The 21870-nt window shown below is 37.2% G+C and overlaps 1 protein-coding gene across 2 annotated transcripts in view; it reads right to left on the bottom strand.

Moving 5' to 3' along the window:
- cdh7a (cadherin 7a) overlaps positions 1-21870 on the bottom strand; it is a 134913-nt gene that overhangs the window by 21892 nt on the left and 91151 nt on the right. For both annotated transcript variants that reach the window (XM_017406800.3, XM_025003884.2), the window contains 5 exons: positions 20811-20978; positions 17670-17857; positions 15052-15305; positions 13043-13179; positions 9247-9368 (listed from right to left, as the gene is read on the bottom strand). In XM_017406800.3, the coding sequence (XP_017262289.1) occupies positions 9247-9368; positions 13043-13179; positions 15052-15305; positions 17670-17857; positions 20811-20978 (869 nt within the window). The remainder of the gene's footprint in view (positions 1-9246; positions 9369-13042; positions 13180-15051; positions 15306-17669; positions 17858-20810; positions 20979-21870) is intronic.

Raw genomic sequence — 21870 nt, 5'->3', positions numbered from 1 at the left:
AAATTCGACATCTGATAGTAAGCTTTTTTTTCTGGTTCCTTACGCCGACAATGAATCCTATACACAATTTGAACCCTTTGATGTCCTTTGAATATCACAGGTGGATTCTGAGCTTATCTTGAGGAAAGGTTTTCGTTTCTCTCTGCTGAGGGAAAAGGACTGTAAATCATCCCTAAATCAAACACTTTGTAATGTATAATGCCTTTCATTAGCGTTGCTCTGATGCAAGGCGTTCCGGCAAGCCTTTGGTGGGGAATCCTCTAATGGGTTGAGTAGGAGATAGGAGGAAAGAGGCACGGCTGCAGACATAAATTCTCACTGAAAGACATTAACTGCAGCAGCCGACTGGTGCCTGTCGCAAAGGCACGACTGAGGAGGCCTATGAATCACCGAATTAAAGGATTCTTGAGTTTACACTTGGCTGCATGTCAGATCAAGAGGATACTAAAGGAAAATGGTGATGCTTTTTCTTGCTTTCGAGCAGGGAGTAAGAACATTTGTACACAGCAGATGCTTGGATGTGTACACATTTATGCGTGCTGGAGAACTAGTCAGATCATTTGTTGACTTATTTAGTTATGTTTCCATTAAAAAGGTAGCACAGTATCTTATCAGATTATTTGCATAAATGTGTGTCATGAAAATTTTGCTGCACTTTGTCACAGTTTGAGTCAAAGATTTTACAAAGCTGTGTCTTAGCTTAATCCTTATAGAAAGTATAAAAAGCTTCCAAGTAGGATGCTGTCACTTACCGAACACAAATTATCATATGTATTACCTTTGTAACAAACTGGGATTACATTTGATTATTTTTTCCAGTGTGAGAAGCTTTGGTTTTACCGTTGCAGTGGGTGTATGTATATATGGCTATAATTATAGTGTTGTGTCAGTTTTTCCTTTATCGCTCGGAAATGGTAAAATGCAGAGAAAATACATTTTCTATCTATGTAAAAAAACAGAAGTTTAAAAAAAAAAGAAAAATTAAGTAAGTCGTTCTTTCATGTCTGGCTGAACAATGTGACTGATGCTGGTGGGATGCTGGGTAAATCTTTGAACCAAATGAAAGGATTGTTTGAAGTTGTGCAAAGACAGATGCATTCATATTGTCTTTAGAAGATAACTATTGTGAATAGGTTAAGATATAAAGCCTTGGTTAATTTTTTTTTCAGATTTACTGCTTAATTCTGCCACTTGTCCTGTGAGCTCTTTAAGCATATTGCATAATCAGTTGTTGGCATGATCAGAAAGACTAATTGAGAACCAAATATTAATGTTTTAGAGTACTTGCAAGAAGTCATTAAGACTTTAATCTGAAAAAAGGGTTGAAATGTGCACATTAAACAAAAATAGAGATAAGAGTCCCAAATTACAACACTTACACTCTAGGTGTTAGAGAGGTAGTTTAGATATTTGTAGTGAGGTCCTCTGGAAAGATTGTGAACAAATAAAGTCTTACGTGTTAAAGAAAGCTCCTTAAATGAACTCAGTTTGAACATATAATTTATTTCTGATGTGATTGATGAGCGAAAGGCTACTCCAAAGAGGATTGCTGCCATCTTAAAACAGGTCCAATCTCAAAAAATTCAGAGCAGTTCACATGAACTCTTTTTAATAAACCCTTACACCATAAATTTCCTGTTACGTAATTACTCTAGCAGATATATTAAATAATTCCAGCTAGAATTATATAATATTGTACCAGAGGTGCTGCAGCTGCTGTTTGGATTTGCAAATAACCATACATTTAAGGTAAGTAGCAAAAAGGAATAGTTTTATAAAACAGTGTTTGAAATTTGAGCATATGAAATGTTTGAGATTGGAGTTTTTTCATATCTGTTTTTCCAAACTGAGGTTGTTCAAAAAACGATCTACAACATGTAAGCTGTTAATTGTTCATAACCTGTTCACAGAAACCAAATGTCTGAACAAGCCAAAGGACAGTCTAGCCTATAACAACTAAATGCCAGATACATAAATTTGGTACTTTTTAAAATTAAGAATTTCCTCAGTCGCTCTTTGTCCTGGGGTAAACTGCAGTGTCATAATGAATATATTCTGAAAACCATCATCAGATGGTAAATATACAGCAGTGCAATTATGTCTGAATTGGCTATCAATCAAGTAAACGAACAATTTATATTGTTCCAAGAAAACAAAACAATACATAAAAAACAAGCAGAAAACCACTTACCATTTGTTATTTTAAGTTTAAAAAAATAAGGTTAGAAGCAATCCAGAATTCAAAATTGTGAGCAATTACCCGAAGCCAAACACTATCCAGAATTTAACGGTATGTAAATGAAGTATTTTTGGATCTTGACCAGCACTAGGACCTCAAGGTCAGTGTATCTCTGTTTCTGCTGTTTCAGTTTTGATTATTCTTTAATAAATCAATGCCTTGCAACTTTCCTGACTTTAACTTGATAGACTTTTGCTGGAGACACCCTTTAAAGGGAGTGTGTGTGTGTGTGTGTGTAAGGGTAAATTTAAATAATTTTTTTTATTTAAAAGTAAAGGTTTATGAAGGTTGTGACCCCAGATTTTGAAAAGTACTCTCCTGTAATGCACTGCCTCTAACAATGACATCTGTCCAGTAAATTATGGTATACCCAACCTAAGTGACACCATAGTAAGCCTCTTTGTGAACAATGACCTTTTTCCAAATTTAAATTATGCAAACATAAAAAAACTTCTTATTAATTTCTTTTTCAGATTTTTGTCATCAAGTAAGGAAGCTGCTAATAAGTTAGAAGGTACGTGAACAGGATTTAAACGTTACAGCTGACACTTCTCACAGTGCAACAGCAGACTGATAATAGAAAACGTGTTATTAAAAACACACTACACTTCATTATACAGATGCAATTATTGGAAAACAAACAAACAGCCTAAATATAGAGAGACAGTGTGTCAAATAGCCAACCTTTGATCAAAATTAAACAGGAACATCTGGGTGAGAACGAGGTGTTAGCATAGTGACCATTAAAAGCAATTCTAGATATCTTGATCACATCTATTATGATCTAAACTATACTATAAAGGTTTTGGATTCTGTGCAAATAACCATCATAAACTGGCTGAATTTATATTATGTTAAATGTTAGGAAATGATTGAGAATTTCACAAGTTCCAGTTAGAGACGTGAATATAAAAATCTATTATCTATTTCACTAAATTCAAAGTCACTGTCAAAATTTTGAACTCCTGTTTGTTGTCTTTGATCTGAGATGGTGTTTTTTTTTTTTTGGACAGACAATGTGGATAATTTTTTTTTGACTGTTTCAGAACAGATGATGTAAAGAGGAAATGATTAGGATCATGGCTTTAAGAAAAATCTTTAAACCAAAGTCAAATTTTGGTTCTGAAGTTTTTGATTTAGGACTCCCCATCCCCAGTGGGGTGCAGTTATTTGGATTCCTCAGGCATCCTTCCACCTGAGTGATGAAGCTGAAACCTCATAGATGAAATCCTGGCTGTTCACTCTGCACTCACTGGCAGTAATTGCACAAAGAACATTAATTCTGCCAAGTAAAATGAGCCTTTTTTTCAGCGGTGTATAGATCAAACAATCAAAGTTTAACTCTCATAAACACCTGAAATATCTTAGTGAACCTAAATGACTATATTTCACTGCAACCCTGACAGAAGACAGCTGTGTTCCTTTGAGCTAGAAAACTGACAAGAGAAACGATCTGAAATGTGGCCCATTTAATGAGGGAAGTAATGTCAGCTAATGTAGCATGGCTAGACTGACAAATTACAATCTGAGTGATAACAACCTCATATCACACTTTCCTCTTGTTAATACCCGCAAAGTAAACATGCTGAGCTGCATTTTAATTTCCTTTCTTCCACTTTTCTAAAGTCTACAGTCTGTTATAAGCGCTAGACTTTCTTAAAAGTGTAATTATCCGATTCCGAACAGGATATGAGTGGCTCAGCAGCTGAGAGCCTTTCATTTAAGCCACCTAAAGCCCTGCTCTCAGATGAGTCATACAATAAGATCAAGCCAGCCACTTCAAAGTTGAACCAAGAGTATAAATAAGCATCGCATCAACTAGGTGGCACTGGTTGCCATGGCAATATGACAGCTGTCACCAGGGGTTGTGTTGACGAAGGAAGTGGAGGGCATGCTGTTTTCACACCCCTTGCTCCGTGCTGCTTCCTACAACATCGACGCCCCAAACATCACCCACATGCAACACCCAGCGCTTCTATCACCGACCCATCAACAGCACCCACTCACACGTCTCACCCAGCTGCCACACAAACACACACGCATATAGACATTTCATTGGGAATCAATACATCCTGGTCAATGAAAGACATCTGTAAACATCTTCAATTCCTTTCACTCTGTCTGGGCGTCAGTTCACGCCGACTGTCTGACTCACTTGCTGAGACTAATCTTGTCAGGAGTGAGTATGTTGACATGATCCTGACAAGGCAAAACTACTGAGGCTGGCATCTTCTGGTGAGATCTGATATTAAATTTGCTCCATACTCTTTGTCTTTTTATAGAACAGACACAGAGTTAATGTTTTCTGTGGCCCTTGCGCTGTTATATGTCTGTTTTTCATTTTTCACCAGGACGCAACACCTATAATAAACTGATAATTTAGATAGCAACTGAAAGTGAGAAGATATTTTCTGCTCTTTGGAGACTGATGCGACAGTTCGGTCTGTACAGTAATTAAGAAATTGTTTAAAAAGCAGTTTTCATCAGAGGAAGTTGAGGAAACTTTTTTTTTTGCCAGTGCCTCCTATCTGAGACTTACTTTTTGCTGCACTTAAGACAGTTTGCACATTCAAATGTTTTCTAAATGGGACCAATACATGTAAATCAATGGATATATAGTTTTGATAAAAGATGTTCATAAGCAAACTGGACCATCCTCACATATTGTTGCTAAAAATCTAAACTAACTTGACTATTTCTTAGTTTAAGACTCATGTTAGCTTTTATTTCTTTTCTCATTCTATTTGCTCATAAATTTTCACCATTGGAATGGTGTTAGGAGTCACTTATATATACTGCAAGTTATGGTTGTATGTCCACACTGCATCTTCCATTGCATTATTTTTGTACTGAACAAAAACAACAAAAAAGAAGTTAAATGGATTTTGCAACGAGGAGAATTAAAACCAAATATGCAAAAGTTCAGGACATTATACAGAGTTATGTTTGATCGTTTATGTATGTATACATTTGATATAAAGAAAGAGAGTCGTTTAGCTCCAATATACTGCAATCAGGTAATGTGGGGTTTGAACTTCAATTCAGCTACACATCTGCTGCAGCTGTCCCTAAAGTGCAGTGTTTTGTTGAAGCAAATGATTCAGATCTGCACCTAAATCAGTTCTTTTTTTAACCTTTTTATGCTTCACATTTCTGCTACAGGACATAAAACTGAATAGAGGTCAGCTGATAAGGACTTTTTAAAAGACTCATGTCAATTTCTAGAAATCATGTCAGTTTATAGCTAATTGTTTGCTTTTATGTATTGCTTCTATGTATAACTATTTCATATTCAAACATATTGTAATTTACTAGATTTAGAAAAAAAGAAAAAGAAAGCCACTAAAGAAATTTGTGCCGATGTCTACGATGCTTTAAAAATTACACAGACCTGTAGTGATGATGCGGTCAAAGCAGTGACTTTATTTGCTGGGTTATGGGGCGCTGGTGTCTAGCTCCAAAGGTCATTGTGCAAGAGGCAGGGTGCACCCTGGACAGGTTGCCAGTCCACCACAAGGCCACATAGAGCCAAACAAGACATTCAAGCTCTAATTTGCACTGATTTAGAGTTACCAATTTTCCTAGCATGCATGTTTGTAGACTGTGGAAGGAAATCAGAGTATATAGGGGAAAATCCAGACATGCACATGCAGACCATGCAAACTCCACACAGAAAGGCTGGGTTTGACCCTGCTGCCTTTTTGCTGTTAGGCAACAAACTGATAAAGTGTTAAATTATCATGAAATTTCATTAAGTTCCCTTAGTTGTGCCAAAAACAGCACCCTTTGTTGCAAAAACTGCCCCTGTTGTGGGACGTGCAAAAACACAACAACACTGTTCTACCAACAAATAATCTACCTTTTAAAGCATGCTACCCTTTAATATGCTCAAGCACAGATATTTACAATTATTATAAAAATGGTCAAACTAATATAATACATCAGTCAATCAATCAGTCGATGTACCTCTGAAGTTCAGCCTTGTAGTTTTTGTGTAATCTCGCCAACAGACAAAACTAAGATGTACCTGTAAGTTATGATTAAAACTTAAATCTCTTCTACAGCCAGTGTTTAAGGATCCAACATTCAAAACCCTTTTTGAAAAGCTGCAGGAGTGTATAGAGGGGCAGTCAGCAGACTACGAGCAGCAGAATCCTAATTTCACTCATGTGTGTCATAATTACAATGAAGTGGTTGTACAGTGCGAGCCTCCCTCTACCCATCCCCACAGTCCACACTGCCCCTGCCCCTTCCACCTCATCATGAGATCAATTTATATTATGGCATAAGACAGACACACCAATGAACTGTAACAAGTGGCATCTCTGGAGAGAGCCAGAGCCACACGACTGCCTTAATTAGGCCTGAAAAATGGCAGGTTATTCCATTCCAGCACTCCCTGGTAATCTGTGCTACAGAGCCACACAGTCAACTCTGGCCCCAACTGGCAAATATTATTATTTCATCTTTGTCACAGCTGTGAATAGGCCAATGGGCGTGACAACCTGTGGGCAGGGTGAGAATTTTTAACAAAGCTTTACAGGAAAGCACACACAGTTAGTAGAGCCGACTGTTCACTGCTACAGCCACACATGCAGTACGCAACAGGAGCATTTTCATTAATTAGGAATCAGGGAGGTGGTGGAGCACATATCTGAGGGGTAATGAGTCCACCCAGTCTGTTTGGTAACAGACAGTCGACACCTCGTTGTAATTCAAACTGTGTTTTCACATTCAAATGTCAACCCTCTCTCCTTCCCTTTGCTCTGTATGTGTTTTTGGGTGTAAATTTCATCATGAAATTTCCATCTTCCCTGGCTTCATTATGCAGTCTGAAGGTGTGATCCCACTGGTACACTTCAGTGTTGCCGAACAGAAGGTTGTATTTGAATGGGATGGAATAGAAATTGGAATTAGTGAGAAATAAAAACAAAAACAAGCCCTGCTTTTCTGTGGAGGCAAGTCACTGGGTGAAGAAGAAGACAAAGCATACAAATTTATCCCATTTAAAACAAACAGGATGTAAGAATAAGTTAGACTTTTAATTTTTTCAGTAAAATAAGAGGAAACACATATAAAAACACATTTGAAATTCAGATCTCACCATCTATTTCTGTTTGACTATCTTCATGTCCTATGAAACATGTTTTATTTTGTTTGCATTATACTGTTTTATTTCTATTCATTTTTATTAGCTATAATTATTTAAAAAAACTGTCTTGCAAGCCAGGAAGTTTAAAACTGACTTCCTAGCTAACATAACATTTCTAACTTAATTATAGACCTGTACATTTAAACGTGGACTCCTTGTTCTTTATAACGCCTGTATTTAAATTCATTAAAAGTCAGGTTTTAAACTTGCTTGAAAGCAAAAGAACTAATTAAATATTTGTTTACTTTAGATCAGAGTAGAAATTTTTCTTATCTCAGCCAAACATTCAGAAAGTTGTGGAACCTTTCACTGCTGCTGAGTAAAGCAAATATTTTCCACACAGCATTTTTATAATAGGAGTGATTTTACTATAATATCAAGTTTACACAAGCTCCAGGCTAAAGTAGTTCATTTTGACTGCATACATTTAAGCTTATATTGACTGAATTTATATGCTTCACATCAACTTGCTCTATGAATAAGAACAGAGGCTTTTGTCAGCTGCAGCTTCACACTTTACAATAGAGGAGCCCCTGGATACACCAAAGGGGATCTTTGCAGCCCAGCTATCATTGTGGTAAGGTAAGCAATCTGTCGTCAGCTGAGTAATTACAGACCTGCTATACCTTTTCCTCCTGATGATGCTGTCATTGGAAATGGCTGCTGCTAAGTCCCTCGGGCTGGTATGATTGTTGAGGAATGAGTTTGTTTTGGTTCTTGTGCTGTCGTTCATCAGAGGGGGGGGGGTGTACAAACTATCTGCTGAATTTGAAAGTTGATATTTTGATGTTTCTCAAACAACAAATGTCAGAACATTATGGTAGAATTATAAACTCCAAAACAATTACTCAAGTTAGAGTTCACGCCTAAACAACCAACTGTACAATTAATTTTTAAAAAGTGTTTATTCCAGCAGCTACAATGCCCTATACCTAAATTTGAGCTACATTTCAGTTCAGTGATATGTTGGTATGCAGCTAAATAGGACAAATTATACATACAAAACCTCAATGCAGCAACAAAGCCAGAACACCAAGGAAACATGGAAAGCTGCGTGACTTTTTTTTTTTTAAAAAAGAACTACTATATGGTCAAGCAAAATGCACATAGGAACAAAAAAATGGTCTTTCATCTTTGCAAATGAAATCATTTGCTATTTTTGTTCACTCACCCATGAGCATAATGACAAACAACTCTGAAATATGAATGCAAATAACATATTTAAAATGGCCTAATAGCCATTTCCAATAAAATGCATCATTGTGATCAATTGTGCTTATTCAGGTCCACACGCCTCCTTTAGACTTTGCCTCTGATTGTATTTTCCAAATGCCAAGAGCAGACAAATCACCGCCACAAACACACAAGTCATTCGGCAACAATGGGGCCAAATGCTTGGGGGAAATGTGATGCATGGACACAGCTTCTTTCCTGTTCTTTTAGTTCTGGAGAACATTTCCATGCCCTGAAATTGCACTGGTTGCTGTTGCATAATATCATAATATGTTTTCTGCCCTGGTTTCCTGCATCATGATCACTTAATTACACTGGGCAATGGTAAGTCCATCTAGAGTAGAAAGTAAATAAAATGAACTTCTTTAATGAATGGCTACACCTACAATTCTTGCTATTAAATCTTAAGGTTGTGTCTTCTACTAATGATGTTGTCAACCTTGCATAACCCCAAGCTGCAAAGTGGAAACTGAGCACAGTGTAGTTGTTGTGAGGAATAGGAGTTTTTTTAACGGCTGTGCGAATCAGCAGGCTGCCTTTGTGTTTCAAGCTTCAAGGAAATGTAGAGAAGAAGAAGAAAACAGAAAGAATGCTAGATCAACTTGATGTTTCTGGGTCTCACCTGTCCTGCCATGGCATTTTCACACAGGACAGTGTCATAGTCCATGGCAAAAACCGGGGCATTGTCATTTATGTCCAGCACAGTGATGAGAGCGATGCCTTTACCAATTTGAGTTGGATCCTCTGAAAAAGAAAAAGAGCAAAAAGAGCTTACAGATTTAGGCAAACTTTCTTTGATTCTACCTTTACTTTTGTTTTGACACTATTTATGATGTGATCAAACCACTGCTAAAAGACTATTTCCCATGTGTTTTACTGAATCACAAAGAAGATAGTAAAAAGCAGTTTTGGGAAAGCACAGCATCGTCCCCCCTCTGCTGCGAATCAGCCAGAGCGATTAGACTTGGTGAGGGCTTGTTGTCAGGGAAAGTTGTGTGTGTGAACGAGCCGTCTTGCAGCTAGTTCTTCACGCCTTTGTCTGCTTGACATACACTGACGGTTAAATGGCTGTGTCTGAGTGCAAGACGATGATTTAGCTTGGCGTCGCCATGATGCCGGCCAGAGATGACGCTCTGACATTCGGGCCGGTTGATTTGATGGCGATAAAAAGGGCGCGCAGAGCCTCGGGCCACAGACTTGTTGTCATTGGCATGGTCTGGGCACAGCGCATGAAATGTGAGTGACTGCAGCTCAAACGCACAACATCCCTCAGCCAAACAGTCCCTGAACTATTTTTTAGCTACAAAGAACCCATTTACTATAAATACTGGCATAAGGCAGTACAGGGCAGTGAATACTGTTGCCAGTCCTTCAAGTCAGAGATGTTTTCAGCTGAAAACAGTGCGTGAGTGTCACAATGTGTCAGAAGTCAGTACCTCATGCATGAGGGACTGTTGTGACATTTCATATGGCTTTTATTATATCCTGCCTTCTCTTTGTTGCTATATCTGGCAAGCACTCATACTCAAAATCAACCAAGGAGTACATCCGTGTTCTCCAAGATGTAAATAAAAACACAGCTTTGAAGCGAAGAAGCATAAAAAGGTTTGGATAAAAAAATGAATACCCTTTTTCACACAGCGTTCAGTCTCAAGATGTTGAAGCAGAACAAGTGCCAGTCAGACAGGCTGGTTGTCTTTTTTAACTCATAGCGGTGTGACGCATCTGTCTAAAGTGCTCAGTGAATTGTGTGCTGATGAGTGTTGGTCACTGTGTTTGCGTGATGGCGTAGAAATGATGGGAATGCGGGAGAGAAAAAAATAGGTGTTCGCGTCCTTGTAGCATTGACAGATGAACAAAAAGGCACGCGGCACTTCTTCACATCACATTAACATTGTTCACCCCTGGGTGAGACCAGCCGCCCTTAGTCAGCATCTCGTCCCCACGGCTCAGGGAGACATGGAGGTCAAAATGACCGTCCTGTGTGTAAATTAACATTCCCTGACAGCCGTGCATCAACCCCACAGCTCTGTGCCATAATATCCACCATACAGCAAACTAATGTGCATTAGAGAGTGGAAAGGAGCGGAGAGTAACTAAGGTTTCTTAAAGGGATAATCTGGTGATTTTTGAAGTGACATTCTGTCAAATAGTCATGAATAATTAGTACCTTCTTAGCCATGATATCATTCATAGAGCATGAAAAGGGCAAACGTCTTTGCCCAGGTGAAGGTAAAGTCTAACGAAATGAGGGCCTGTTTTATAACATTTTCCAAGCTTATGAAACAGCTCCTTCTCAAAAACTACATACTAGTGTGAAAGAACATTATATTAGCTATTATTAAACATCTATACTTTGGCTTGGCAGCATATATTTAGTTTGTCTTTGTTTCCTCAACTGAACAACATTCATGTTGCTACACATGAGTACAGATTGTGTAAAAGTCTGTGTCCTGAAGTTGATGAATGTATCAGTTCACCGGTAGTTGAGTAAATTTCAACGGACTACATGCGCTTATCAGGCAGATACTCAGCAGCCTCTAAACACCAATGGAATATACATCTGTGACAAAAAACTGACAATCTAAACAAGTGGTGCCCTGCAAAAGTATAGAGGTTTAATATTAGCTAATGTAGCATTCATTTACACCACTATGACATTTTTTTAAAAAAGAGCTGTTTAATTAGCCTGAAATAAATATAAAATAGGACCTTGTTTTTATTAGCTTACACTCCCTGTTCTATGAATGATGTCATGGCTGATAAGGTACTACTAAAAACTATTTGACTGAACATCCCATCAAAAATCACCAGACTATCCCTTTAAGACCATCCAAAGAAGAACTAGGTAACTTGAGTAGAGATATATTTCACATAATTGCTGAAACAGTCCTTTGGCCCTGACCACCCAATTGTGAAGCCAAATTAAAGTAATCTTTTGAAATATCAAGTCATATAAACTAAGCTGAATAGGCTCATTTCCTTTAATTGGTTTGGAGCAAAAAAAAGAGACTTGGCTGAATGTGTCTTCAGCAGGTGGCAATACTGGCTACATCGGATATGGTTCTAATAAAGAACACAGTAGTCGATTAATGGAAACACAATCTGAATTAGGCCTGGCCTTTCCTTCTCATCAAATGGATGTTTTTATCTTAAAAAAGGAATAAACTGCTTTTTTTGGTAAAGGCCTTTTTGGTAATTGACATTTTCAACAACCTTTCTTCCTTGTGCAACTAAAATTTAAGAATCAAAAGTATGAGCAAATGAGACAGACTATATGGGGACAAATAAAATCTAGATTCTCTGCTGCCTGCTTGTGCTTTTAAAGCAGTTTGCAAGTGTTCGCTACGCCTTTGTAAAAACAATCACTAAAAAACTGAAGTCTCTGTCAGTTATTTTATCTGTTTTATACACCTACGTCACTCTTATATGTGTAGCTGCTCAAACACATTTTAGTCGTAGGATTTGGTGTGTAACAAGTGCATATCATCATAAATTAAATGCTGGTGGTCTCAGCAGGGGTTTTTTCCCTCCTCAACCTAAAAAAAAGAATGAGGGAACCACAAACAATAAAATATATTCTAAGACTGTTCTGTTAGGTAATCCTTATTACCTGTGTCTAGGCCATGAAAATTTACAACGCAAAGCTTGAAGATATTGAAAAGTCTGGATACCTGGTTGGACTTGAAAGCGTGATTTGTCAGCAAATTTAAGATCACAAGAACGCCGGTGGATTTTTGTTGTAAACAAACAAGTGAGCAATTTTTATTTGTGTTGCAGTCTTCTGTGCGGATGACATAATATAGTTCAGCCCATGATATTATAGTCAGCCACAGTTGTGAAACTAAAATGAATGTCTAATGAGCACACTTGTTCTCTGCAACAAACTTTAAAAGTTGCTGTCAATACAGCTTTATTTGGGGAATACATGTAAAAAGTTCAGTGTTATTTAAAAGCAGTGTAAAAACTTTGTTTCCCCTATAGCCTTTTTAACATAAATATGCAAGAAGAAAATCATAAAAAATAGAAATAAATTGAGTAATTTCTAGTGAAGCTAGTTAACAGTTAAGCTCCAGTAAAGAGTTAGCTTTGGTTGTTTTAATGCAGCTGGGAAAATGCAACCACCGGATAGAAAATTATTTTCTTTTTTTTTAATGTAAGCTTTAATTTGACAAACAAATTTAGTTCACTGTTTATATGCCAGATATGGTAATAGGTGCCGCTTTATTAAAGCAGATAAACACTGTTTCTCCCATACATAATGTTTGCCTGTCAACACTTTTAAAGTTCAGGTTATTACTACATGTGTAAAAATTGAAAGCTTAACATATCTGTGGTGTGTAGTAAAAGCTGCTCAATTACGATAAAACAAATATTATTTAGTATAGTATTATTCAGTACGCTGGTGGTGAACTTACGGCTCTCGATAGCGAAGACGGTGAGATTATGAACGGAGTTGGCTTCTCGGTCCAGAGGCTTGGCTGTGCTGATGACCCCACTCAGAGCGTCCACGTTAAAGAAACGCTCCAAGTCTGTGTTCCTGTTAATGGAGTACCTGGAGAAAAATACACATCCACACCCATTATTGATACGCTTAAAAATACTTTCACCAGTATTGATTTGACATTAAAGCATATAAGTCCCTTTAACCGGTACGGAAAGATTCTGATTATGTCCTTCTCTATCATTTTGTGTGGCGCTGAAATATTGAGCTTCATTCAGACATTAATAAATTGCATTCACACTTCATCTGACACACAATATATTTTTCAGCTATTCTCTAAATAGAATAGACAAAGAAAAAGAGCAGAAACTTGGAACTTAATAGCATGTGTGAAACAAAACCCTATTAAACTTTAATAAAACTGAAAAGCTGTCTGTGTGTCCCTCAACACACAATACTTACCAAGTCCTTTTAATACACATAAAACTCATATTTCTAGAGAAAATTGCAACTTCAATTAGCATACATCCAAAGGGGTATTATTGCAGTGTAATTTGACCCTTGTGGCTGCATTAGTTCCACAATAATTTTAATTCCAACAGATGTTGTGAAATAAATTACTGATTCTGATAACAGTCACAGGGCAAGAAAAAGGCAATTTACAGCTACAATAGTGGAGTAATTAGATTTTCTGATTAAGATTACTAACAATCCTAACAGACCAAGCATGAATACCATACAATACTCTTTCAATTAAGGCAGAATGAGTGGGGATCTTGAGAGCGACACTGCACAGACTGACAATGTAAGTGTTTGTTTTGAGTCATAAATGCCACAGTGCAAAAGTCAGTCTTTGACCCTCCTGCAGGAATGCCCTTCTCTTGTTGAAGATGGCATTTTACTTTTGCAGTTGTAGCACTCCTTGGGCCACCCGCCATCTGGTACTGTCTTTGAGACAGCAACATAGGGAGTCTCAAGGGTCTGTGGAGTTTGTGTTTGGAGATAATGTGGAGTAGCTAAACAAATAACCCAATTTGTTTTATTTTTTGAGTATCTGGAATATTGTTCTACAATCTGCTATGCTCTACTAGGAGTAGAGCATAAGGGTAGGGCTATCAAAGATTTTTCAGGGACATACTTTAGACAAAAAAAGGTGCTAGCAAAGCAACTCACAAATGTACAGCAAGTATTTTATTTGTTAAAAACATGTTGGCTTGGCGAATTTCAGTGCATTACATCTGATATTTGTGCCAGTTTTCCTTTTCAAGCAAAGCAAAAAAAAATATTAAAAACTAAAAAAAACACAATGGCATTGCCAGTATGATGTCAGCTAGATAGTTTTGCTCCATATGTAGGTATATTGTCACAAATAGTAGCTTGTTTGTTGTTAGATGGACAAATCCAGGCATGAAGGAGGCATGTTCAAAATAACAGCAAGACTTTGGAATAAGAAAGCTAAGCCAAAAGTAATGTGACAAACATTGAGATATAATACACATTTATATTACTGGAGTAAATATGGCAATATTTGACTGATTACTAAAGAAAAACAGGTGGCATGTGAGGTGCTGGACACCAGGACTTCTGAAGACATTTGGTGGCAATGATGGCACAAAAACTAAAAAAGAACATAACTAATTAACCAAAATACCAAAGTTTATACAAATCCAAAGAAAACCAAACATAGTTTGATCAAAAATAAACACAAACTGTGACACATTTTGATATCACCTCTGTTTATATGCAGATGTAACAGTTTCTTGAAGGGTTGTGAAATATTGTAACCACTATCCCTTTTGACTATTAACCCTCTCAGGCTCAAATTAAGTTTTAGTAACAGGAAAAATCAGATATGTTGTTGCAACGCCTGCCTTGAGAGGGTTACGGTCAAAGAAGTAGAGGTAAGAGTGGTAGCAACACTTGGAAATGGGATTCAACCTCAATGTCTGTATACGTAACACGTATACAAATTGTTTTTGGTACCTGATTGCACTGTGGGAGGTATCGGGGTCATGAGCAGAGACTCTCCCAATTGAGGTCCCCACTTTGGTATCTTCAAAAACAACCATCTTGTTAAGTCGCATGGAGAAGATGGGAGGCTCGTTCACATCTTCTACTGTCACCTTGACTGATGTTGTGTCGCTAAATGGGCCCAAGCTTAAGAAGTTGGAGTCAATATTTCTGTTTGTAGCTTCAATTTTTAGAGCAAAGCCACTTTTTGTCTCAAAGTCTAGAGGCTGAAAGAGACAAAAAGAAGAAAAAGTTTCACATTTCTCATTGTAAAACATAACAATTATGGACGTGAAAATGCAGAATTTCCCTAGCTAATACATTTTTGAATCTTTTATCTAATAGTGATCACAATGAAGAATGTGAACTCTAAAGACTGACAGACAAAGTGATTTGCTAAATTATAGTTTATTCCATGAAATCAGTACCAAAGATTATATGACAAGCACACAACATGGCTAAAATCTCTCTCGGATAAATTCAGTTGAAATATTTTGTTCGGCTAATTGAACTCTAATTAGCAACCTATAATATACCGAACAGTTTAATAGGACACATCCATTGTCAAAGACTGTCTATGCTGTAATTATCTGAGTTTGGTGAAAAACAAACAAAGACTCAAATTGGCCAATTTGACAAGAACAGTTTGTGCTGCACAGTAGGTCTGTCTTTTTTCTTTTTTTTCACAAAAGAGTGACAACAATGAGCTGTCACATGTGTCTGGCCTGAGGGAGACTATTTCAAGGCTGGAACCCTGAAATTTGACCTACCACTCAAAAGATCTTCAGCATGCAGAACTAAAATCAAAATATTGTTTGAGATTCTTTTGAAGACAGTCTTTTTTAACTTGATTTAATTTACTGGGTTCAATTTGACCAAATTACCCAATTTCTTTCTTTTTAATTTGCAAACATATTATTTGTGTTTAAACGTATATATAAACGTCCTCAAAAATATTACACAGTGAGAGTACCAGCTATGTTGGGCTGAACAGGAATGTTTCCAGTGCCATGATACTGGCTTTGAATTTGGCTAGCTCACTATAATAACGCCTAAATCTTACTCCAGACAAGTTTATTTTCAAAGGTTTAGATGAATTGTCTGTAAAAAGAGACATTTAATTACCTATTTCCCTAATGATATTCAAGGCAGATGAATCAGACTAAAATATACAATCAAGTGTTAAATGCTCATCCCTGACCTAACTTATTTAAAAGTACTTCAGTAATGTTAAAGAAACTGTGTAGCCAACATCTTAAAAGTACAGCTGCTAAGTATTGATCATATGCTGTCATTTTATTTGCCAAAATTAATTATTTAATGTTTCAGAATGCAGTCTAGGAAGTCAATTTTATTTTTTTCAGATAACAATTTCCTTGATTCTCACCAGACAGAATACAGTATGTTGTTTATGTTCACAAATCTGAATTATTCTTTCAAAATTTCATGACTGTATTTATACTTTGTCCCATCAAAGGCTATAGTATGTAGTCGATATCTGTGGGTTGTCACAATGCCATAAGAGCCACAATGGGGCTGATGATGTAGAATGAGGTATTTGTTTCTCAACATTTGAATAGCCCGCATAATTCAGTAAATTCAATTTTAATTTAATTTGGTCAGTAAAGTTAGTTGCATGTCAATATGGCACACTGTCAGAGCTAAATAAACTTGAGTACAGAGGTAAAGGTTTCTGATCAGCTGTCAGAACCTAAACAGCAAGTATGTATTAACATGCCTATTTGTGCAACATTTTTCAGCAACATTCCTCTATTGTCTTGTTTTGTTTTTAGAATTTCCACACCTCTCCATTCATGCAACTTGCTTTCCCATTAACAAATGAAGTTTATTCATTATGCAGAAGAAAAGTGGCAAACGGTGCAACAAAAACACCTTCCTTTTAATGTGACCGTGCACAGAGCCTGAAGAGAAAAGCTGAGTTAACAAAGGCAGATCATAAACACTGTTGGAGTACCGGTAATATCTGAGTGAATGCTTTTCAAAATCAAAAACGAATTCCACACACTAAGGTTCATTTTTCTAATGCTCATTCAATGAAAAATGAATAAAAAAATGTGATTCCAGTAAGCATAAATGTTGCATTTGTTGGGGACTATTTCATCTGTGAAATAACACACCACTCAAAATAATTGACAGAGCGTGTCTATGTTCATCAAGAAGCATGCCATTCAGAACTATTTAAATTAATATCTCCTTTTTCAATACTGTCTTTGCAACAATGATACAGAAGAGTATCAGATTTTAGCGGAACAATGGGTTCATTCAGTAAAAAGCATTTATTGATATGAATCGCAATCATTCACATTCAATTAAATGAATAAGTCATCAGAGTACACTGGCTGCCAATATTTTTTATAGGATTTTTTTTTTATGTCTAGACATCTATAAAAATTAAAAGAAAATAAAACCTGCAGAGTCAAACATGAGTATCTAGTATCCAACATAAGCTTAAGTGTAGATCTTTGTCGAAGGTTCAGTACGCTTTAACTTTCTGAGCTGTGACTCTGTACCCCTCACAGAAAAAACTGGGATTTTACGTTATGACAACCCGCTTATTATTTAAGCTGTACCTTTTGCAGGATAATAACCCCCTCTTGCGTGTCTTCGTCTGTTGTTATGTTGAACATGCCAGGCCCATCACCGTCCATGATTCTGTAGTCCATCTCTGCATTGGAGCCTATGTCAGCATCTGCTGCTTTGATTCTGGCCACCACAGATTGGACTGGTAGCGACTCCAGCACTGTGTACTGATAGCTCTCTGGAAAAATGAAGAAAAGGGTAGAGGTTTGTAGTAGATGGGCTTACTTTGCTACCAACTCACCTGCATTAGACTAATAGCAGGAGCAGTAACTGAGAAAGAGATATAAACAAAATAAAAGAAGCTTTTTGTTTCCACTTTAGGCTGGAGTATAAATCATAGAAAAGACCTAAGTAAATGATGCTATTAAAGTGATAAATAACATCTTTTGAAATGGAGGTCTTTGACTAACCTTAATTTGGAGAACTATTGATTGGTTTTGATCTGCTTGACAAACTAATGGTGCACAGCACATTGAAGACCAAAGTGGACTACTGCCATCCTAAAACAAGTCATATCTCTAAAGTTTTAGAGCTACAAGTGAAGTACTAGTTAGTTGCTTTTGGTAAATGCCCGTAGAATTTAATGTAAACAACTGTAATGCAAAATTAAAGGCAATGTAAAGGTTTATAAAACAGCATTCACATGGATCACTATAAAAAGTTTGAGACTAGACATGTTTTAAAATGACAGCAATCCACTTTGGTCTTTGCTTTGCTCAGATTAGCCACTAGCTTATCTGTCTGGCAAAAAAAAAATCCTGTCTTCTCCAAACTAAGGTGGTTCAAAGAGCTATTGTCAACACGTAAGATGTCAACTGTTCATAACCTTTCAAAAGAAATCCACTTTAAAAGAAAGTAAAACCAATTTTATTTTTCAGTTTTCTCCAAATTTTACCTTTGAAAAACTGGATAAAACTGTAAAGAAAATTTTCCATTTTCAATCTGCTCTTAAAAACTGTCTAATGCACCAAAAAAAGTGAAAAGAAAAGAACAACAGGAGTCATGTTCCAATCCCTTTGTTACATTTCACAGGATGAAACATCCACTCATGAATTCTATTACTTCAAAACTCTCCATTGTGTTCTCCAAGCTTTTGTTTGACCCCCCTGAATTTAAAGTACTCTTATAAGAATAAAGAAGGGAATCATATTCATAATCATAATCTCCCCAATCACCATGGCAGAGCTCATTACCAGACCTTTCTGTGTTCCTCCGTGTCTCCCTCAGCCACCGTCTAAATGCTAATCTGCCTGACATTGTTTGCCACCATGTAATCTTTATAATGGCTTTTTAATATGCCATGGAATAGCAGCTCTTTAAAAGACCAAAAAAAAAAAAAATTCCTCCCTTCGTATTATCCTTGCACTTTTCTCCCAACCCTGTCTACCACAAAAACCTGCCATCCCACACAATGAACCTCGCCATCCCTGCCCCCAAAACCTCCCCAACTAACCATTGCCCCCGTATTCTGTCTGCTCTAATGCTCTATAATGGTGTATCGATTCTGACCCATGACCTCATGAGCACAACAGCAGGAGCAAAACCCAGAACTCCCCTAAAGTCTCTTTCTTCTCAGTGTGGCAGAGCTGAGTTAAAACGACACCGATGACTTGTTGTGCAAACTTGAATCTTTCTTTCCCCCTAGGGACCAGCAAATTGACTCGGCTTCATGGCAGTCCAGTGGCGAGCACACCAGTCAGACAGCGGTTGGGCTATCAGCGGTAAACCGATTGCCGGTGCTTTGGATTATCATGAGAAGCACCGCATGCCTTTGAATTCCTAAAGCTTGCCCTGGAACCCATTAGCAGAATGTGAAATAGGCTGGCAAAAAAAAAAAAAAAAGGTCTGATTGATCCTAGTATCCAAGGCCGGAGCATACACCAGCCAGCTCTGATGAAGAATGAACCTAGGAGATGCACACATTGCAGGAAAGCTGTTTTTTAATTTGCTTGTAAAAGTCCAAATGTTTGCTGAAAATACAAATGCCTGTTAGAAAAATAGTGGAAAAAAAAGTTGATTGAAAATGTGCTTTGCTTCAAACAGACAATTTTGTTTTATCAAACAGTAGGAAAATACTTCTTTTCACAGTTTTTTTCTACTTAATTTTTTTTTCAAAGACTTCTTTTTCATGGTGAAATAACAGCCCAGTCTTTTTGTAATATTGCCCTCATATAATGTAGTCGAAGACTGTAGTCAAAAACCACGAAGAGGGAAACATGCCAGGAGACAGAGGAAGAAGAGGAAAGGCAAGAGTGTAGGATTGAGGATAGCAACCCTAAACGTAGGGACAATGGCAGGCAAAGGTAGAGAGCTGGCTGACATGATGCAGAGGAGAAAAGTAGATGTATTATGTGTGCAAGAGAACATGTAGAAGGGCAGCAATGCTCACCATATTGGGACAGGGTTTAAGAAGTTTTAGCATGGTGTAGACAGAAAAAGACATGAAGTAGGAGTGGTCCTGAAGGAGGAGTTAGCAAGAAATATAGTTGAAGTGAAATGAGTGTCAGATAGGGTGATATGTCTGAATGTAACCTGAGGAAGATTCTGAACTGTAAGGTGGTGGCAGGGGAGAGCATGGCCAGAGCATCAGATGATGGTGTGTAGGATGACTGTTCTGGTGAAGAAGAGGAAAAGAGTAAAGGCAGAGAAGAGGACCAAATGATGAAAGTTAAGGAAGGAAGATCTTGTGAAAAGATCAGAAAAGAGCTGTTAAAGGCTCTGGGTGGCAAGAAAGTACTTCCAAATGACTGCACAACAGTGATTAGAGAGACAGGTAGGAAGGCACTGGGTGTGTCATCTAGACAGAGAAAAGATGATAACATGAAGGTAGTTGGAGTGAGGACAGAAGATGCAGAAGACAGAGTTAGATGGAGGAGGATGACTCGCTGTGGTGACTCCTGGGAAGGGAACAGACTAAAGAAAAAGAAGAAGAATGAAGAAACCCTCAACAAGTGCAGTCATTTGGTTCTCAGTTTAAGTGGTCTTTCAGTGGTAATAGATCTTAAGAGCCATATTCAGCTAGAGAAATGAAAAAAAGGTGGTTTGACTCTGATTGCAAAGTAGCTGCTGATCATGGTATACGATATAAACTTAATCAGCTCTGTGGAGGTAATCAGGAGAAACTGTCTTACTGTGTGTGAATCGTGGTGGGTTATCGTTGACATCGGTAAGTGTGACCGTGACGGAGGTGGTGCCAGAGAGGCCACCCATTTGGCCCACCATGTCTTTGGCCTGAATGACCAGCACATACTGGTCTCTTGTCTCCCGGTCCATGTTGGGCAAAGCTGTTCTGATGACACCTGCAAAAGTGAGCCAGAGAAAATGACAAAGACAATTCAAGTATCTCAACTTTTTTTATCAACAGATTCAGTATACCTTTTCTTTGACCAAATTAGTTTTTTGTTTTTATTTTTGTGAATTAAATGTGTTTACATCATAAAACATAAAAATCTGAAAAAAAGGTATAAAAAAGAACTTTAATTTAAGATACATTACTTAAAAGTTTCATCATAATTTTTTTAATGGCACCACTACATCAGCATTTACAGAAAAAAACACATCCATTTTTTATGTTTTCCACATGTGAAAACTAATGTGACTCCATAACCAGGTAGAAAATGTTTCAAAATTATGCACAAAACATGTAAAACATGAAAATAAATTAAAATTAAACTGTATTTGCACACCTGCAAATCAAGGGGCTTTAAATAAATTAAATTTACAACATAAATAAATAAGACTAAAATAAAAGTAAAAAACAACTGATGACTCAACATAAAAGAGATAATGTTAAAATCAGTGACAGCTTAGAAATAAAATGTCAAATTCATAGACTAAAATTATTAAAGGTAGATGATAAAAGGTGCACATAAGGTGTCAAGAACAAACAGTTATAAGTGCCATAAACATTCCTCAGTATATCAATTTAACAAGTTTACCATTTCACAGGAAGAAACTACAAGTGAAAATCACAGGTTTGAGTGGTGCATGTTTGTTTGTCTCTTTGTGGCCCTGGATGGACTGGCAACCTATTCAGAGTATAACTCACTTTTTGACAGCTGGGTTAGCTACCATCCCCCCATGACCCCGAACAAGATTAAGTATAGGAGTGTGAATAGAAAATGGTTGAGTGAGACGAGTAGTTTTCTTTGTCTTATGTTATTTTTTTAGAAGATTGACTGTGCTTGGATA

The sequence above is a fragment of the Kryptolebias marmoratus genome, linkage group LG21 (genome assembly GCF_001649575.2).
Source record: "Kryptolebias marmoratus isolate JLee-2015 linkage group LG21, ASM164957v2, whole genome shotgun sequence".
Classification (NCBI taxonomy): domain Eukaryota; kingdom Metazoa; phylum Chordata; class Actinopteri; order Cyprinodontiformes; family Rivulidae; genus Kryptolebias; species Kryptolebias marmoratus.
The sequence above is the reverse complement of the archived record's forward strand: the minus strand, read 5'-3'. Positions and strand labels throughout refer to the sequence as shown.